The sequence below is a fragment of the Cervus canadensis genome, chromosome 31 (assembly GCF_019320065.1).
Source record: "Cervus canadensis isolate Bull #8, Minnesota chromosome 31, ASM1932006v1, whole genome shotgun sequence".
NCBI lineage: Eukaryota > Metazoa > Chordata > Mammalia > Artiodactyla > Cervidae > Cervus > Cervus canadensis.
The window spans coordinates 31,902,034-31,919,238 of record NC_057416.1 but is presented as its reverse complement, the minus strand read 5'-3'; the positions used below and the strand labels follow the sequence as shown (position 1 = coordinate 31,919,238).

The 17,205-nt window shown below is 36.8% G+C and overlaps 1 protein-coding gene across 2 annotated transcripts in view; it reads right to left on the bottom strand.

Annotated features, from left to right (window-relative positions):
• Nucleotides 1-17,205, bottom strand: part of ADAM9 (ADAM metallopeptidase domain 9) — an 88,476-nt gene that overhangs the window by 31,797 nt on the left and 39,474 nt on the right. For both annotated transcript variants that reach the window (XM_043454137.1, XM_043454138.1), the window contains 3 exons: nucleotides 8,609-8,780; nucleotides 1,807-1,899; nucleotides 352-547 (listed from right to left, as the gene is read on the bottom strand). In XM_043454137.1, the coding sequence (XP_043310072.1) occupies nucleotides 352-547; nucleotides 1,807-1,899; nucleotides 8,609-8,780 (461 nt within the window). The remainder of the gene's footprint in view (nucleotides 1-351; nucleotides 548-1,806; nucleotides 1,900-8,608; nucleotides 8,781-17,205) is intronic.

Below are 17,205 nucleotides of genomic sequence, written 5' to 3'. Positions count from 1 at the left end.
AAAACATTCTGAGTGAACAATGAAAAGAGAAGACCCATGTGTATATCCCCATACTATTTACATGAGTTTATTAAAGCTAAAATACAATACTGTGCATGTATATATACATATAATATTAATATACACAGGACAGAGCGGTGAGAAAGTAAAAGCAAAAATCACCAAATGAACTTGGACGCATCAAATTCATGACCTTGACTGCCTATGGAGAAGGAAAGATGGAGACGTGATAGGAGACAGGAAACAGAACTTCAATTTTAGCAATAATGTTCAATTTTCATTTTTAACAAAAACTAAAACAAAAAATACATAAATAAAAGCAAAGCAATCAATATAAATAAAGTATCTTACTTGAGCCAAAGATGACTTGACACTGAGCATCGTAATACTGGCACATGCCATTGTAACAGTAGGCTTTGTTATTCTGGCAAGGATACCCATTCTGAATAAAAACATCTGGCTGACAGAACTGAGAAGAACCATTGCAATACTCCGGAACATCACATTCGTTGGTTTTTCCTCGGCACAAAGTGCCTCCTGGACGGAACTAGGATAATAGGATTGAAATTGAACAGGAATATCAGGAAAATTCCCACAAATTAACCAAATTTGAAACCACAGTATTTATATCTATAAGAAGGTCTAACAAAAACAGAAGATTAAATAACCCAATAGAATAGTGAACAAAGGCCAGTAACAGGAAATTTATAAAAGTCATGAAATATGGAAAATGAAAAAAGCAGAGCATCATAGATGACCAAAAGAAATGCAAATTAAATGAAGATATAAAAGCACTTTACACCTATCAAACTAACCTGGATTATAACACTGGCTAACAACAAATGTTTAATAAGCGAAGTCAAAATGTTAGTCGCTCAGTCGTGTCTGCCTCTTTGTAACCCCATGAACTGCAGCCCACCAGGCTCCTCTGTCCATGGGATTCTCCAGGCAAGAATACTGGAGAGGGTTGCCATTTCCTTCTCCAGGGGATCTTCCCAACTTCGGGATCGAACCTGGGTCTCCTACATTGCAGGCAGACACTTTACCATCTGAGCCACCAAGGAAGACATGTTAGTAAGAGAAAACAAAAATAATGATCATATAGTATAATCAATACTGTACACTGCACAGTTATCAGTGCATTGATTACACTGGCAAATACAGACTGGCACATCTGTAGACAGTATAAAAATGTCTGTCAAAATTTTCACATGCATACTCTGTTCCAGCAATTCTACTTATAAGCAAAAATTGGAAGCAATCTAAATGTCCATCATTAGTTGGCAAGATAAATAAATTATGGTACAGCCATATAAAGGAACACTAACTGTATAAACCTAAAGAACTAAATGAATAGAAGAAAATCAATAGTATATTGCTGAAAAAAGAGCATAGTAAAAATGTTTACCCATGTTTATCCACTTACACACACACACACACACACACACACCCCTTCATATTTACATAGGAAAAAGTGACTAATAAATTATCAACAATGGCTAAATGAAGGGGATAAAATGACAGAGGGTCTTTCAGTATCAACTTTCTATTGTTGAATTTTTAATGAAAAACACAGGTCACTCATAAATCAGAAAAAAAAAATGTTTCTACTTAGGAAAAAAAATCTCTAGACCATTTGCCATATAAGAAGATGATACAAAACTGCAAACAAGTATCATAAAATTTTCCATCTAGTCATGTAATAAAAATAGTGCTCTCTTACAGATCAGAGAAAACCAATTTTGATACAGGCACATTTTTCCTTTTCCTATTTTTTTTTTCCCCAAATAGGGAGGAATTCCCTACCCGACAGTCTTGACAACAGGCACCATATGCACATTCAGCAAATGATTTAAGTTTACAGGTCTTTCCTTCACAGCAAGGGTCCGATTCACATTCCTGAGAAGAGAAAAAGACTGTCAATAAAGAAAGAAATTATTGCCATCAAGACTCATTAACAAAATTCTTCCTTTCAACCTATGCTTCTTTCTAACCTGGCTGTAAGAGGTACTCTGGAGACAAGTCACTTACTATCCTTCTGGATTTATCAGCGACTGTTCAGCTATTATCTAGGTCTCAACAGTATTTCAAAGGACTGAGAGTATGTGTCTTAGTCTGCTGGGATTACCAGAATAAGATACCATAGACTAATGACTTAAACAAAAGAAATTTATCATGTCACAGCTCTGGAGGTTAGAGACCCAAGATCAAAGTCCTAGCCAATTCAGTTTCTGGCACAGACTTGCAGACAGATCCTGGCTTGCAGACAGATGCCTCCTCGCTGAGTGCTCACATGGCCTTTCTTCAGAGCATGTGTCAAGAGAAGGGAGCAAGCAAGCTCTTTTTCATAAGAACATTAATCCTATCAGATCAAGACCCACCCTTATGACCTCATTTAATCTTAATTACTTTCCTGGAGGTCCCTTCTCCAAATACAGATATACTTGGGGGTTAGGGTTTCAACACATGGATTTGTGGAACACAAACATTCAATCTATTACAGTATGTTTAATGATCACAGGAAATTGAGTCGCTCAGTCGTGTCTGACTCTTTGTGACCCCATGGACTATACGGTCTGTGGAATTCTCCCGATCAGAATACTGGAGTGGGTAGCCCGTTCCTTCTCCAATTTCCACAGGAAATTAAGCATCCATAAATGCACTTCTCTTCATGCTCAGGGTCTGATTTCTCTGCAGGGTAGGTTTTTACCCATGTGGACATTATACTGCATGACTTCTCTCACCCCACTTTGGACCACCATGGCTCTGTACTCCCACCCTCCAACCTCCCACCCAGACACAGCTTCTCTCCTATGTTGAAACTAATGTCTTGAGGTCTAAATTGTTCATGAAAAGAAGGAGAAAGGAGGAGGAAGACAAGGAGGCAAGAAGAAGGTAGGGGAAATAAGTTTCAATTATTGAAGAATATTTATTTTCCTATGTTACAGAATTCTAGGATGATGGGTTTTTTTCCTTTCAGAACCATAAATCTGCCGTTCTATTGCATTCTGGCCCCAAAATCAGCCACTATTAATCTATTTGTTCCAGATTTTCTTCTGACTTCTTCCCTTATTTTCTGTTTATCTCAGCACTTTAATTACAATGTACCCACGATCAATCTTTGTAATGATTCTGACTTGGCTTTACTTAGTGTTTTGGAATTGTAACTCAATGTTTTCTGTTAAATATGGGAAATTTTCAGCCATTATTTCTTTGAATACTTTTCTTCTCTCCTTCTCCCTCTCCTCTTGAGATTTCACTTATAATTCCATTAGGCTAGTTGATATTGCTTACATGTCCCTGATATTCTGTTCATTTATTTTTTAATTTTTTCTCTTTTTCCTTTAGATGTGGATTATTTCTTTTGTTCTACTTTATGTTCATTGACTCTTTTTCTGCCATCTTACTCTGCTATTAATTATATCCATGAATCTCACTTATTAAACTTTTTGGTAAGTTTTATAATTTCCATTTGGTTCTTTATTATACGTTTCTCTGCTGAGATTCATCTCTTTACTCATGAAGACCATATTTTTCTTTAATTCTCTGATGATAAAGAGTGGAATATAATTCATGGAAGATTTAGTCATAATAGCAAAATACTAGAAACAACCTAGATATCTTTTAATGGATGAATAGTTTAACAAACGTCAGATAGGCCCTTTGTGCTAGTGAAAATACCAGCCTAGACATTTTTCCAAATCTCTGAAGTAACATCCATACAATGGACTGTTAGTCCCCAATAAAAAGTAATGAAACAACAACATAGACTGACCTCAAAAACATTACGCTTAGTGAGAAAAGTCAGCCTCAAAAGGTTATATGTTGTATGATTCCATTATTATTGCAGTGAAAAATATTACTGAAATGGCAAAACCACAGATGGAAGCCAGGGGCAGGGATAAGGGCCAGAGTCAGGGTGGATGTGATTACAGTGAGGTAGCAGGAGGGAGTTCTTTTGTGTTGATGGAATAGTTCTGTATTTTAATTGAGGTGGTGGTTACATAAATCTCTATATGGCATAAAACGACATAAAAGTATACACATGACTGCAGGTTAAAAATGGTAAAAGCTGAATAAAGTCTGTAACTATTAATAGTTAACATACCAATGTCAGGATCACTCGTATGATATGGCTCTATCACTACATAATTTGTCACCCTTTGTGGGAAAGTGAGTGAAAAATACATAGGACTCTTTGGACTGTTTTTGCAACATTCTGTCAGTTTGCAATTATTTCATAATAAAAATTTGGAAAATTATCTAAAACCACGCACCATACAAAAAAAATAAGTCAAAATGGATCATAAGCCTAAATAAATACATAACCTAAAAGGATAAAGCTCCCAGGATAAAACATTTGCAATCTTGGATTAGGCAAAGATTTCTTAGATACAACAACAAAAGCACAACCCATTAGGCACAATCTGGCTTCATCAAAATATAAAACTTCTACTCGTCAACAGATACTGTTAAAGTACTTAAAAGAAAAGAATAGGAGAATATACTTGCAAATCATATATCTGATAAAGTATTTGTTATCTAGAACATAAGAAGTACTCTCAAAATTCAATAATGAGAAAACAACCCAATTTTTAAAGGCAGGAAGGAGTTTAAGAGACATGTCACCAAAAAAGAGATAGAGATGGCAAATAAGCACATGAAAACACGTTCAGATCACTAGTCATTAGGGAGAAGGAAATTAAAACCTCATTAAGGCACCACTTCACATCTAACAGAAAGGCCAAAATTGAAAAGAATGACCATATGAGGTGGAAGAAAGGACTTAAAAAGAACCAGAACTCAGGTACAATGATTACAAGAATGTGAAATGGTAAAACCACTTTGGAAAACAGTTTGAAAGTTCCTTGGAAAGTCAAATATACACCCATCATATGTCCCAGTCACTTCACTCCAAGGTATTCACCCAAGAGAAGTGAAAACATAAATCCACATAAAGACTTGACCGTGAATGTTCACAGCAGCTTTTGGTGTGGAAACAACCCAAATACCCATCAACAGATGGATAAACAGCAGGTAGCATCTCCATACTACTCAATGATGAGCAACAATGAAAAGGAATGAACCACTGACACAGCAGCATTCAACATGGATGAAGCTCAAAATAACTATGCTGAGTGAATGAACCTAGATAAAAAAGAGTCATTCCATTTACATGAAATCCTAGGAAATGCACACTAATGAGAACAGATCAGTGAGGGCCTAAGGAGGACTGGGAAATGATAAGGGGTGCCAAGCGTCACAAAGAACTTTCTGAGATGATATGTGCATTATCTTGATTGTGGTGACAGTTTCACATATGAAAACAGGTATCAAAGCTTAACGTGTATGCTTTAGTACTTTTAGTTGAGACTTCCCAGGCAGTCCAGTGGTTAAGACTCTGTTCCCACTGCAGGGGGTGTGGGTTTGATCCCTGGTTAAGAAACAATGAGTCCACATGCCATGCAGGGTGGCAAAACAAGAAAGAAAAAATTTTACAAATTTAAAAATTAGAACAAATAAAATAATAAAAATAAATAAATTAAAAATAACAGCAATAATAAATGTTTTAAGGGAGACTTTCCTGGAGGTCCAGTGGGTAAGACTTCCAACACAGGAGGCATGGGTTCCAACTCTGGTCAGGAAACTGAGATTCCACATGCCATGCAGTATGACAAGAAAATCAAAATAAAGATAAAAAATGATAATAATAATTGTTAAAAAGAACTTCTGTGTTTTAAACAGATGCAGTTCATTGTTGACAAGTGTTCATAATTGCCTGTTTCTTACCCTAGCTTTGTCTTGGCCAAACTTTAGTGACGCTTCTTTCTTTCCTGCAGACCCTTGAACTCTACTTGTCTGCACAAAAAAAGATACTTGGTGATACGTGCCCCTCCCCCAAGTACTTGAGGGCAAGTATCCCCACCCCTTATCAGCTTCAGCTTCTCCTGGAAATCACCAGACCCACAGGACAACTTCCTATGAGACCTCACTGGGCATTTCCCACCCCCCGCTCCCGCCCCGTTTGCCCCACCTCTACCCTATAAAAGAAAAATCTTTCTGTTTGATTTTGAGATGCTTCCAGATTTCTGAGATCAGCGTATTCTCCCTGTTACAACAGTCTTTCTTCTGAATAAAGCCTTTTCTTATCTAAGTTCGAATTTGGGGGGTTTTTTTTACCTTGTATTCAATATACTTCAGTAAAGTTGTTAATTTTTTTTTCAAAAATACTATGTAAGACAGACAGATGGCTTCATAAAAGAAAAGAGGATCAGGAGACAGACTATGTATACAGGAATTTTGTTTATGGTGAAACTACCATTTTAAATGGTTTTGTAGCTCACTCTCCACATGACCCCCCCCCCACAATTATAGAGCTAATATAAAAAATTTAAATTACAAAAATGCTAGAAAAAAATAATAGAACATAGAGGGGCTATATGATGAAAATCTTGAAACAGGAGTAAAACTTGTACCTTGCTCAGTTACAAAATTATGGGGGAAGTGGGAGGCGCACTAAATGCCATGACATTCTTTTGGTAAAAGTACAAACTGACACACCCTTCTTCCAGGAAACTCGATAGTCTCTAATAAAATAAAAAAACACATGCTTTTCAATTCAACAATTCTACCTTTATGTAATTATCTTAGAAAAAGACTTCTGTATGTGTGTATATATATATATGAACATACACACACACATACTCAGGGCATATACAAGGATATACTGTTCACTACAGAAAAATACTAACTACAGTGAGTGACTGTCTTTAATGAGAGTATAGTAAAATAAATCATAATATATTCCTTATACTGAAATATTAGTCAACAAAGGATCATGTCCAAATAACAATGACATGGAAAAAAATCTGCAGGATATATTAATAGAAAAAAATTCTACATAACATACTAAGTCAGATTTTATTTATGTAAAAAAAAATAAAATCCTCAAACAAACCCAACTATGATACAAATATACATACCGTACATGAGTCTATAAACACAGAATAAAATCTATAGAGAAACATACTAAACTTATAAGAATAACTACCACAGCAGAAGGAGGTTAAAAAAATATATGGAAGAAATAAAAGTATGAAAAGAATTTTGCTTGTGCTTACTATTTGAAATTTCAATACCAAGAAAAATAACTGTGACATTTAAAGGGGAAGAGATACTTTTTTCTAGAGTAATTTGTAGTACAAAAGTTCAAGAAGCAAATACAGACTATTTCAGTTAGTTCGATAATGAAGTAAACAGGAGAAATCAAAACATATAAAAGAATTAAGGAGAATGCCTGGAAAGAAGAGCTTAGTCATCCTAACAGTGTAACATTAATTTAGAGATTAAATATAACCTCGTCAGCCTTTATTTTCCTCATTTGAAAATGAGGGTATAAAGAAATAATGAATCTCCAAGGGTTACTGAGAGGATTATACCATGTAAGACATTAAGCAGAGGTTGCTAACATGCAGGAATAGTGCAATGATGGCCCATCACAATTTCACCATAAAATACATACTGCCTGGGAATTCCTTGGCAGTCTAGTGGTTAGGACCCAGTGCTTTTACTACCAAGGGCCCAGGTTTGATCCCTGGTCAGGGAACTAAGATCCTGCATGCCATACAGCATGGCCCCAAAATAAAACAGAACACACAAAGAAAAACATACTGCCCTTCTAGAATGTGAAGTCTTCTGGCAAAAGCCAGGCACTGTGTGATCTGGCAAGGAAAAAGAAATTCCACTTGTGGAAAAAATTGAGACTATAGTAAAGTTTACACACAACTGAATCAATTCCTTTAAAATTTAAATTTAACTTTTTTTAATTTTTTAAATGTAATTAAAAATTGTTTTCCTCCTAAGCCTTGTCTGACAGTGGTAAGTAGGCCATTTTGACAGGAAATTGGTTGAGATGCAGAACACTAATAATAAAGATGGGTCCAGACTTATGGCTCTAAGTGTGGTTAACAGGTATGAGAAAGCCAGACACAGCAGGTGAACTGAAGGTTAACAGAGGGAGAATGCTAACTTGAGTAGCAAGAACGCTGTTAACCAAGAACTCTGCAGAATGGGCCAGCTTCAATTTATTATTGAAATGAGGTCAACTGAACAGATGTTTCTGCAATGTTTCTGACAGTGACAGAACAGTGAACACTTACAAGTAAAGAGCCAAGTGAAAAACTGAGTGGTTCTTTAAAATAAATAAATGACTCAATAACCATAACAGAAAAGGTAGAAGGTAGCAAAAATAAAAAAATAAACACGGCACTTTCCTGGACACCAGAACAGATGACACCATTGGTTATGTTCTAGGAAGGAAGGGATAATCAATCCCCCAGGAACATATTCCCACAAGCAAAATACCAATTTTCATTTTGCCACTAAATTTTACTTTACTTCCTATGCTCAGTTCAATTCAGTTCAGTTCAGTCGCTCAGTCGTGTCCGACTCTTCGTGACCCCATGAATCGTAGCACGCCAGGCCTCCCTGTCCATCACCAACTCCCGGAGTTTACCCAAACTATGCTAGAGTCATGCACAGTGAGCTATTTTATTTTTTGCAAATCCCAAGGTAACTTTGTAAAGCAAACATCACATGTTAAACTGACCTTTGGCGTCCCACAGTCACATTCTTCCCCAGGATCCACCAACCTATTACCACAGGAAGGAGCACTGTAGGCTTCATCACGCTTTGGAATATTGAGAAGGCAGTTTCCACCTTTATTTAAAGTTAACTTCTCAAAGTCATCTGCACTGCAAGAGCTGAAGTTTTTGGAACCTCTGTAATAAACACAAAGAAAAAGATCTTAAGTCATAGCAATTATTCACTTTGAAAATCTTAAGTCATGTCTTCAACCAACAGGAAGTGAATATTTAAAATGGCAGAAGGGGGCTTCCCTGGTGGCTCTGTGGTAAAGACTCTGCCTGCCGATGCACGGGACACAGGTTAGATCCCTGATCTGAGAAGATCCCACATACAGTGGAGCAACCAAGCCAGTGCACCACAACCACTGAGCCTGTGCTCTAGAACCAGGAGGCCGAAACTACCGCGCCCAGGTGCCACAGTTAATGAAGCCCGCAGGCCTTAAAGCTCATGCTCCACAACAAAAGAAGCCACCTCAATGAGAAGCCTGTGCATTGGAACTAGAGAGTAGGCCCTGCTCATTACAACCAGAGAAAAGCCCCCACAACAAAAAAGACCCAGCACAGCCAAAAATAAATAAATAAATAAAAATTATAAAAAAAAAAAAGAAAAAGAAACTGACTACTTGCAAAAAAAGAAGTAAATAAAATGGCAGATGGAATTCCCTGAAAGTCCAGTGTTTAGGACTTAACCCTTTCACTTAACACTTTCACTGCTAAGTGCTTAGTTTCAATCCCTGATGAGGGAACTAAGATCCTGCAAGCTATGTAGTGTGACCAAAAAAATAAATAAAATGGCAGAAGATACAGAAAATACAAAATCATAAATCTCATCATCAGAAGAGACCTCAAAAATTGTTGTTGTTGTTCAGTCACTAAGTCGGGTCCAGCTCTATTTGACCCCATGAACTGCAGCACTCCAGGCTTCCCTGTCATTCACTATCTCCCAGAGTTTGCTCAAAAATTATCTATCTAGAGTTAAGTTTATCTTCCACAGTAAAAGTTCTTTCAAAAATGCAAAGTGAGTTCTCTTTCCCCACCCTCTTGTCACCCTACTGAGTGACATTCCTGGGTGTCCCTCGCTAACACCAGGAGCTATGTGACAATAATGTGAACACCCAGTGAGGAAGCACACACACTACTGTCACAGAGAAGCAGCAAGCACTGGCCCAGAATTTCAGCTACAGTTTGAGGTTTAATTGCCTCTGATGGTAACTTCTAAGAATTGTAGTTAATACTCTGAAGGCTAGAGGGGCTTCTAGAAATGGTCCGATTTGAACTATATATTTACTTTGTTGTTGTTTAGTTACTAAGTTGTGTCTTACTCTTTTGCAACCCCATGGACTCTAGCCCACCAGAATCCTCTGCCCATGGACTTTCCAGGCAAGAATACTGGAGTGGGTTGTCATTTCCTCCTCCAGGGTATCTTCCTGACCCAGGGACTGAACCCGCATCTCCTGCACTGTTGGCAGGCAGATTCTCTCCACTGAGCCACCAGGGAAGTCCCATGTGATATTTATATAAATTCAATTTTGATGTGTTTCTATGTGTTGCTAGAGTTCTTTTAGTTATTGTTTTACTCAATAACAGTATTTTTAGATAGTCCCATTGGCTATTTTCACTTTGAAGACTAGTGAGAAACACACTCATCTATAACAAGAAACTTTGAGGAATCCAAGTCATATTAAAAGTTTATCAGAGGCATTTGGTGCCCTGAAAGAATCTCCTTTTCATTGGTTTGAGCAATGGTGCCAAAAGCAGCTGTGGGGAAGAGAACTGTGTTACATGGTAACAACTGAGAAGGCATTCCTATTGATTCCATGTCTTCTGTATATCCAGGGAATCAAAGAAACAGATCCTTTCTTGGGAGACCTTGTCCTCTTGGCAAACTCTTCCCTTGCTAATCAGACCAGAGCCTCCCAGGAAGTATTCAGTCCTGGCTCTTGGCTCTTAGGACTGGAAAGCAGTTACACAGGAGGTAAAGACCTAGCACAAGATTTCCCACAATAATGAAAACACTTGTTTTCCATATTCTTCTTTTTCTTGCTACTCTCTGCTTAAGAACATTGTGAGGAGGAAGAGTCCTTTTGAACAATATCTATACCTTCAACAAATATTTGTGGAACATCTATTATGTACAAGACACTCTTCTTTGTGCAAGGGAGAAAACAGTAAACAAAGCAGGCCAAAAATAAAATCCCCACCCCTGTGAAGGTGACATTCTACTGAGTGAGACAGACTATAAACACAATGGGTAAATAAATTCAGTAATACATTAGAAGATATGTGCCGCTGGGGGAAAAGGTGAGCAGGTAAAGGGGATGGACTTTGTTGGGGGCAGAGTGATCAGAGTAGAGTTTTCAAAGAGCTGTCAGGACAAGTGCTTCAAACACTGGGACAACTGAGTGAAAACTGGCTTTTGGAGTGAAGAACATTAGAGGGAGAAGAAATAGCAAGTGCAAAAGCCCTAAGGGAGAAATCTGCCTACTATGCTCAAGGATCAAATAAGGAAGCCAGTAGGGCTGGAGTGGAGTAAGGCAGTGAGGGTACAATCAGAAAGGAGGGAAGAGGCCAATGCATGAATCTGACTGTCCACGATGAGTGAAATAAGGCAGGGGAGTGACACAGTGAAAAGCATGAAGCAGGGACCACGTGCTCTGACTTATGCCTTAATAAGATCACCAGGTTGGCTATGCCAGGCAGGAAAATCTCACAGGAGGCAACAACTAGAAAGAAGGCATTATTACTAGCTGACACAGAGAAGATGGGGCGGAGCAGGTTTTAGAAGCAACAACAGTGTGAGTCTAACGGATGTCAAGTAGAAATGTCAAACTAGAGCATAAGATAATTATCTGATAAACAAGCAAGACTTCAATTTAAACAGTCGTTTTTTTACTTCTTATTATTTTTATTTCCTATTACTGTTCTTTATATGGTTAATACAACTGCCTGCAACATAGTGCCTGCAACAATGAATATTCCTACATTCTTCAATAATCTAAGAATATATTAATTAGCTAATAGTCACAGGAATTGTGCAGAGATGTGTATATTTCCTATACGTGAGCCCCTAATTTTAATCTACAGAGTTCACCACTTCTAAACAGATTATTCTTGAAATAAACTTGTTATTCAGTCCTTGGGACACATTTTCTCATAGAAACAATGTTTTATTTGTGTGATTCTAAAGCAATATACATAAAAATCTGTTTCACACACAAAGAAGTTGACTATAGTACTGAGAAGGATCACAGAATCTTCACCACTTCTTTTGCAGTTTAGTAAACCAAGATAACAACAAACATCTCCATGTTGGCCTTCACGAACACTTTGGATAATAAAACGAAGATATGCTTTTCCCTAATCATCCTTGGCCGTAGCCAACAGTAATAAGATGAGCTTCCTCTTTTCTTGACTTGAATACCAATTAAAGCATTCCTACTCTCTCTCTATCACCTCTGAGTACTAAGAAACTAATCTAAAGCATCTCTGCATCTCTTCAGTCATACTGAGGCAAGTTTTACAAAACTGATGCAAAAGAAGGTAGAAGGGATGGAAGTGGTCTATCAGTGTATGACCCACCAAAATCAACTATCATTTAGAACATTCTCTCTATGACTAATCTGGAAACAACCAGAACACAATTCCACCACTACCATCCTAATCCCCATAGCCTAGGAATAGGAAGTCCTAAGAAGGAAGTCTAAGTGATGGCACTCAGATTTTTTTTTTTTCCAGAGCAACCTGGAGACTTCCCTGTTGGTCCAGTGGTTAAAACTTTGCATTTCCAATGCAGGGGACATGGGTTTGATCCCTGGTCAGGGAACTAAGATCTCACATGTCACACAGTGTGGACAGGGGGAAAAAAAATTTCTTTTTAATTAAAAAAAAAAAAAGAGCACTCTGATTATGGAGGCTTTCTGATAATACTGAAGGGCAGAGTTAAGAAAGACCTGTCTCTAGAAAAGACACCACCCAGGAAGACCACCACTCATACGACCAGGCATCTAAGAGCAGTGTGTAAGGAGGATACTACCAGGTCTCTCAAATATCTTAAATAATAAAAATCACATTACAAAGTTAGATTATCTACCTTTTAAACAGAGGTGGCTTCAGCTAATTATCTGGGAAAACTCTAGCATCAAAAATAAAGGCCTATGTTAGACAACTGTACTCCAACATAAAATAAAAACAAATTTTTAAAATTTTTAAATAAAAAAATTTTACAAGGCCCAACTTCTAACAGTCAACTAATGTTCATTAAATAGCATAGGAAGTAGAAGGTGGGAAATCTGTCCTCAAAAAGGAGAGTTAATACACTAAGGATAACATAATCTTACTTCTCAAATTATTCTTACAAAAACCTGTTCAAATACAATGTCCAATGCATTATCAAAACATAACACGAAGACACAAGATATTATGAGAACAACTATGAAAAAAATGAAAAGACACTATGAGAAAAAACCAGACAAACTCAATAAAGTCTCCAGATACTAGAATTATCAAACAATAACCACCCAAAAAGAAAATCTCTGCACGCTTTGGTCAGAGACAAAAATGAGAAGCTTGAAAATTTGGGCAGGGAACTAAAATCGACAGCCATAACACAGCAAATTTGATGTGTTTTTCCAAAATATATTCTTTAAACATTTAAAATACTCTGAATTCATCTTACAATTTGTATTAATTTAATTGGCATTTTTCATTCTAAGTGGTATGCTGTAAGGGTATCATAATCAATGGCATCTACATTTGCATAATACAGTACATTAGTAATCATATTAAATATAAGCAGATTAAATGATTCAGTTAAGAAACATATTTCCAGGCTGGATTATAAAACAGGACCTAAATGTAGGTTGTTTAGAAGCATATATCTAAAACATAAGAATAAAGAAAAGTTCAAAGTAAAGAAACAGAAAATATATACTATTAACTCAACCAAAAAAGAAAATCTGTGGAAGGTAAATTAGTATCAGGCAAAATTGACAGTCCTATCTAATGCAATAAAAAAGGAAATGAAGGACATACATACTAGGAAAGAAACAAAACTGCCTTTGTTTGTGGATCTCTTTCTGTGGTTGGATCGCCACAGCTCATGCCCAGACCCATGCCAAGTGTCCACATCAGCCCTTCTTGCCCAAATACTACTCCCCTCTGGGGAGAGGGTACTGGTGCTGAGAGGGGGGATAGCACACATATAAAGGGAAGAGAGCAGGCTAAGACCCAACCCTCAGCGCTTGTACTCTGGCAACTTGGGACCAAACCCCACCTTCAACAAGGCAATATTGGCCACTGAGCAGAGAGGAAGTGCCATCAAATACCCAGCTCTAGCTCCAGAACCCCCAGCTCCAGTCCTATCCCCTACTAAGGTGACAGCTGTCAGCATACCCTGAGGAAAGACATGATTTGTATTCATGACAAATCCAGCTCTCCCACAAAAATACAAATGACCCAATTTTTTTAAATGGGCCACACATCACACTAGCAAATTGAAGAATAAAAACCATATGATCATCTCCATAGAGCAGGAAAAGCTTTTGATGAAATTCAACATGCATTTTTGACAAAAACTCTTCAGAAAGTGGGCAAAGAGGGAATATAGTTCAACATAATAAAGGCCATATTATGATAAATCCACAGCTAACATCCCAATAGTGAAAAGTTGAAAGCATTTTCTGTAAGCTCAGGAACAAAACAAGGATGCCCACTCTCACCACTTTCGTTCAACATAGTTTTGGAAATCCTAGCCATAGCAATCAGAGAAGAAAAAGAAGTAAAAGGAATTCAAATTGAAAGAGAAATAAAACTGTCACTCTTTGCAGATGACATGATTCTATAAACAGAAAATCCTAAAGACACTACCAGAAAATTACAACAGCTCATCAATGAACTTGGTAAAGTTACTAGATACAAAATTAACACACAGAAATCTGTTGCATTTCTATACACTAACAACAAAATATCAAAAAGTGAAATTAAATGAACAATCTCATTTACCATCTTCATCAAAAAGGATAAAATATCTAGGAATAACTCTACCTAAAAAGGCAAAAGATGTGAAGTAATTAGCCTCCAACTAATAAAAAAATAAATAAATTAAAAAAAAAAAAAAAAGGCAAAAGACCTGTACCCTGAAAATAAGACACTGATGAAAGAAATTGAAGATGACACAAACAAATGGAAAGATATACCACGTTCTTGGATTGGAAGAATCAGTATTGCTAAAATGACCATACTCCCCAAAGCAAACTACAGATTCAATGCAATTCCTATCAAATGATCAATGGCATTTTTCATAAAACTTGAACAAAAAAAAATTTTAATTTGTATGAAAACACAAAGACCCCAAATAGCTAAAACAATCTTGAGAAAGAAGGACAGAGCTGGAGGAATCACGAACCCTGGCTTCAGACTATGCTACAAGGCTACAGTCATCAAAACAGTATTGTACTGACAAAAAAACAGACATATAAATCAGTGGAAGAGGATAGAAAGTCACAAAAATAAGCCCACACAGTTATGGTCAATTAATGTATGATAAAGGAGGCAAGAATATACAATGGATAAAAGACAGTCTTTTCAACAAATGGTGCTGGGAAAACTGGAAAGCTACATGTAAAAGAATGAAATCAGAACATTCTCTATTTTAAAATTTATTTATTTTTAATTGAAGGATAATTGCTTTACAGAATTTTGCTCTGTTCTGTCAAACCTCAACATGAATCAGCCATAGGTGTACATACATCCCCTCCCTCTTGAGCCTCCCTCCCATCTCCCTCCCAATCCCACCCCTCTAGGTTGATACAGAGCCCCTGTTTGAGTTTCCTGAGACATACAGCAGATTCCCGTTGGCTATCTATTGTAGAACATTCTCTAACACCAAAAATAAAGTCAAAATGGATTAAAAACCTAAATGTAAAACCAGATACTATTAAACCAGACACTCTTAGTGGAAAACAGAACAGAAATCTTGTTGACATAAATTGCAGCAATATTTTTTGGATTTTCTCCTAGGGTTATGGAAATAAAAACAAAAAATAAACAAGTAGGACCTAATAAACTTTAAAGTCTCTGCACAGCAAAGGAAACCGTAAATAAAACAAAAAGACAACCTACAGACTGGAAGAAAATATTTGCAAATGATGCAACCAACAAGGGATTACTTTCTAAAACATACAAAGAGCCCATATAGCCTAATCAAAAAATGAGCAGAGGACTTAAATGGATATTTCTCCAAAGACACACAGATCACCATCAGGCACATGAAAAGATGCTATATTGCTAAATATTAGAGATACAAATCAAAACTACAATGAGTCATACCAGTCAGAATGGCAATCATTAAAAAGTCTACAAATAATAAACATCAGAGAGGGTGTGAACAAAAAGAAACTCTCTTATACTGCTGGTGGGAATGTAAATTGGTACAACCATTATGAAAAACAATGTGAGGATTCCTTAAAAAACTAAAAATAGAGCTCCCATATGATCCTGCAATCAATCCCACTCCTGGATGTATATCTGGAGAAAACTCTTAATTCAAAAAGATACATGCATTCCAATGTTCATAGCAACACTATTTAAAACAGCCAAGACATGGAAGCAATCTAAATACTCACCGACAGATAAATGAATAAAGATGTGCCGTGTGTGTGTATGTATTTATGCGGATTGTATATATGTATATAATAGAATACCATGAGCCCATAAGAAAAAATGAAATAATGCCATTTGCTGCAACATGGATGGACCTAAGGATTATCATATTCAGTGATGTAAGTTAGAGAAAGACAAATATCATATATCACATCTATATGAAATCTAAAACAATGATACAAATGAACTTATTTATAAAACAGAAACAGATTCACAGACAGAAAGCAAATTTATGGTTACCAAAGGGGAAAGGCAGACGGGAGGAATAAATTAGGAATTTGGAATTAACATATACACACTATTATATGTAACACAGGTAGACAACAAAGACCTAGTATACAGCACAGGGAGCTATATTCAGTACCTTGCAATAATTCATAATGGAAAAGAATCAGAAACAGAATGTGTGTGTGTGTGTGTGTGTGTGTGTGTGCACAGAGCTTCCTTTGTGGTTCAGTGGTAAAGAACTCACCTGCCAATGCAGGTAAACACAGGAAATGTGGGTTAGATCCCTAACTCAGGAAGATCCCTGAGAAGGAAATGGTAACTCACTCCAGTATTCTTGCCTGGAAAATCTCATGGACAAGTGGGCTAAGTCCAGGGGGTCGCAGAGTTGGCCACTACTAAGGGACTGAGCACACACACACATATATGCATCTATCTACAAGTGAATCACTCTGCTGTTCTCTTGAAATTAACACATTATATTAACTATACTTCAAATTAAATTAACTTCAATGAGATGAATTAATCAATAATTACAGTAGGGTTCTTAAACCATTCAGATGAAAGAAAATTTATACTGATGCTTTATAGAACATGGCAAATCATTTCCTCCCAGAAATTTGAGTACTGATGAGGGCTACATTCATTGTTTACTTTTAGCATTAAACAAATGGTC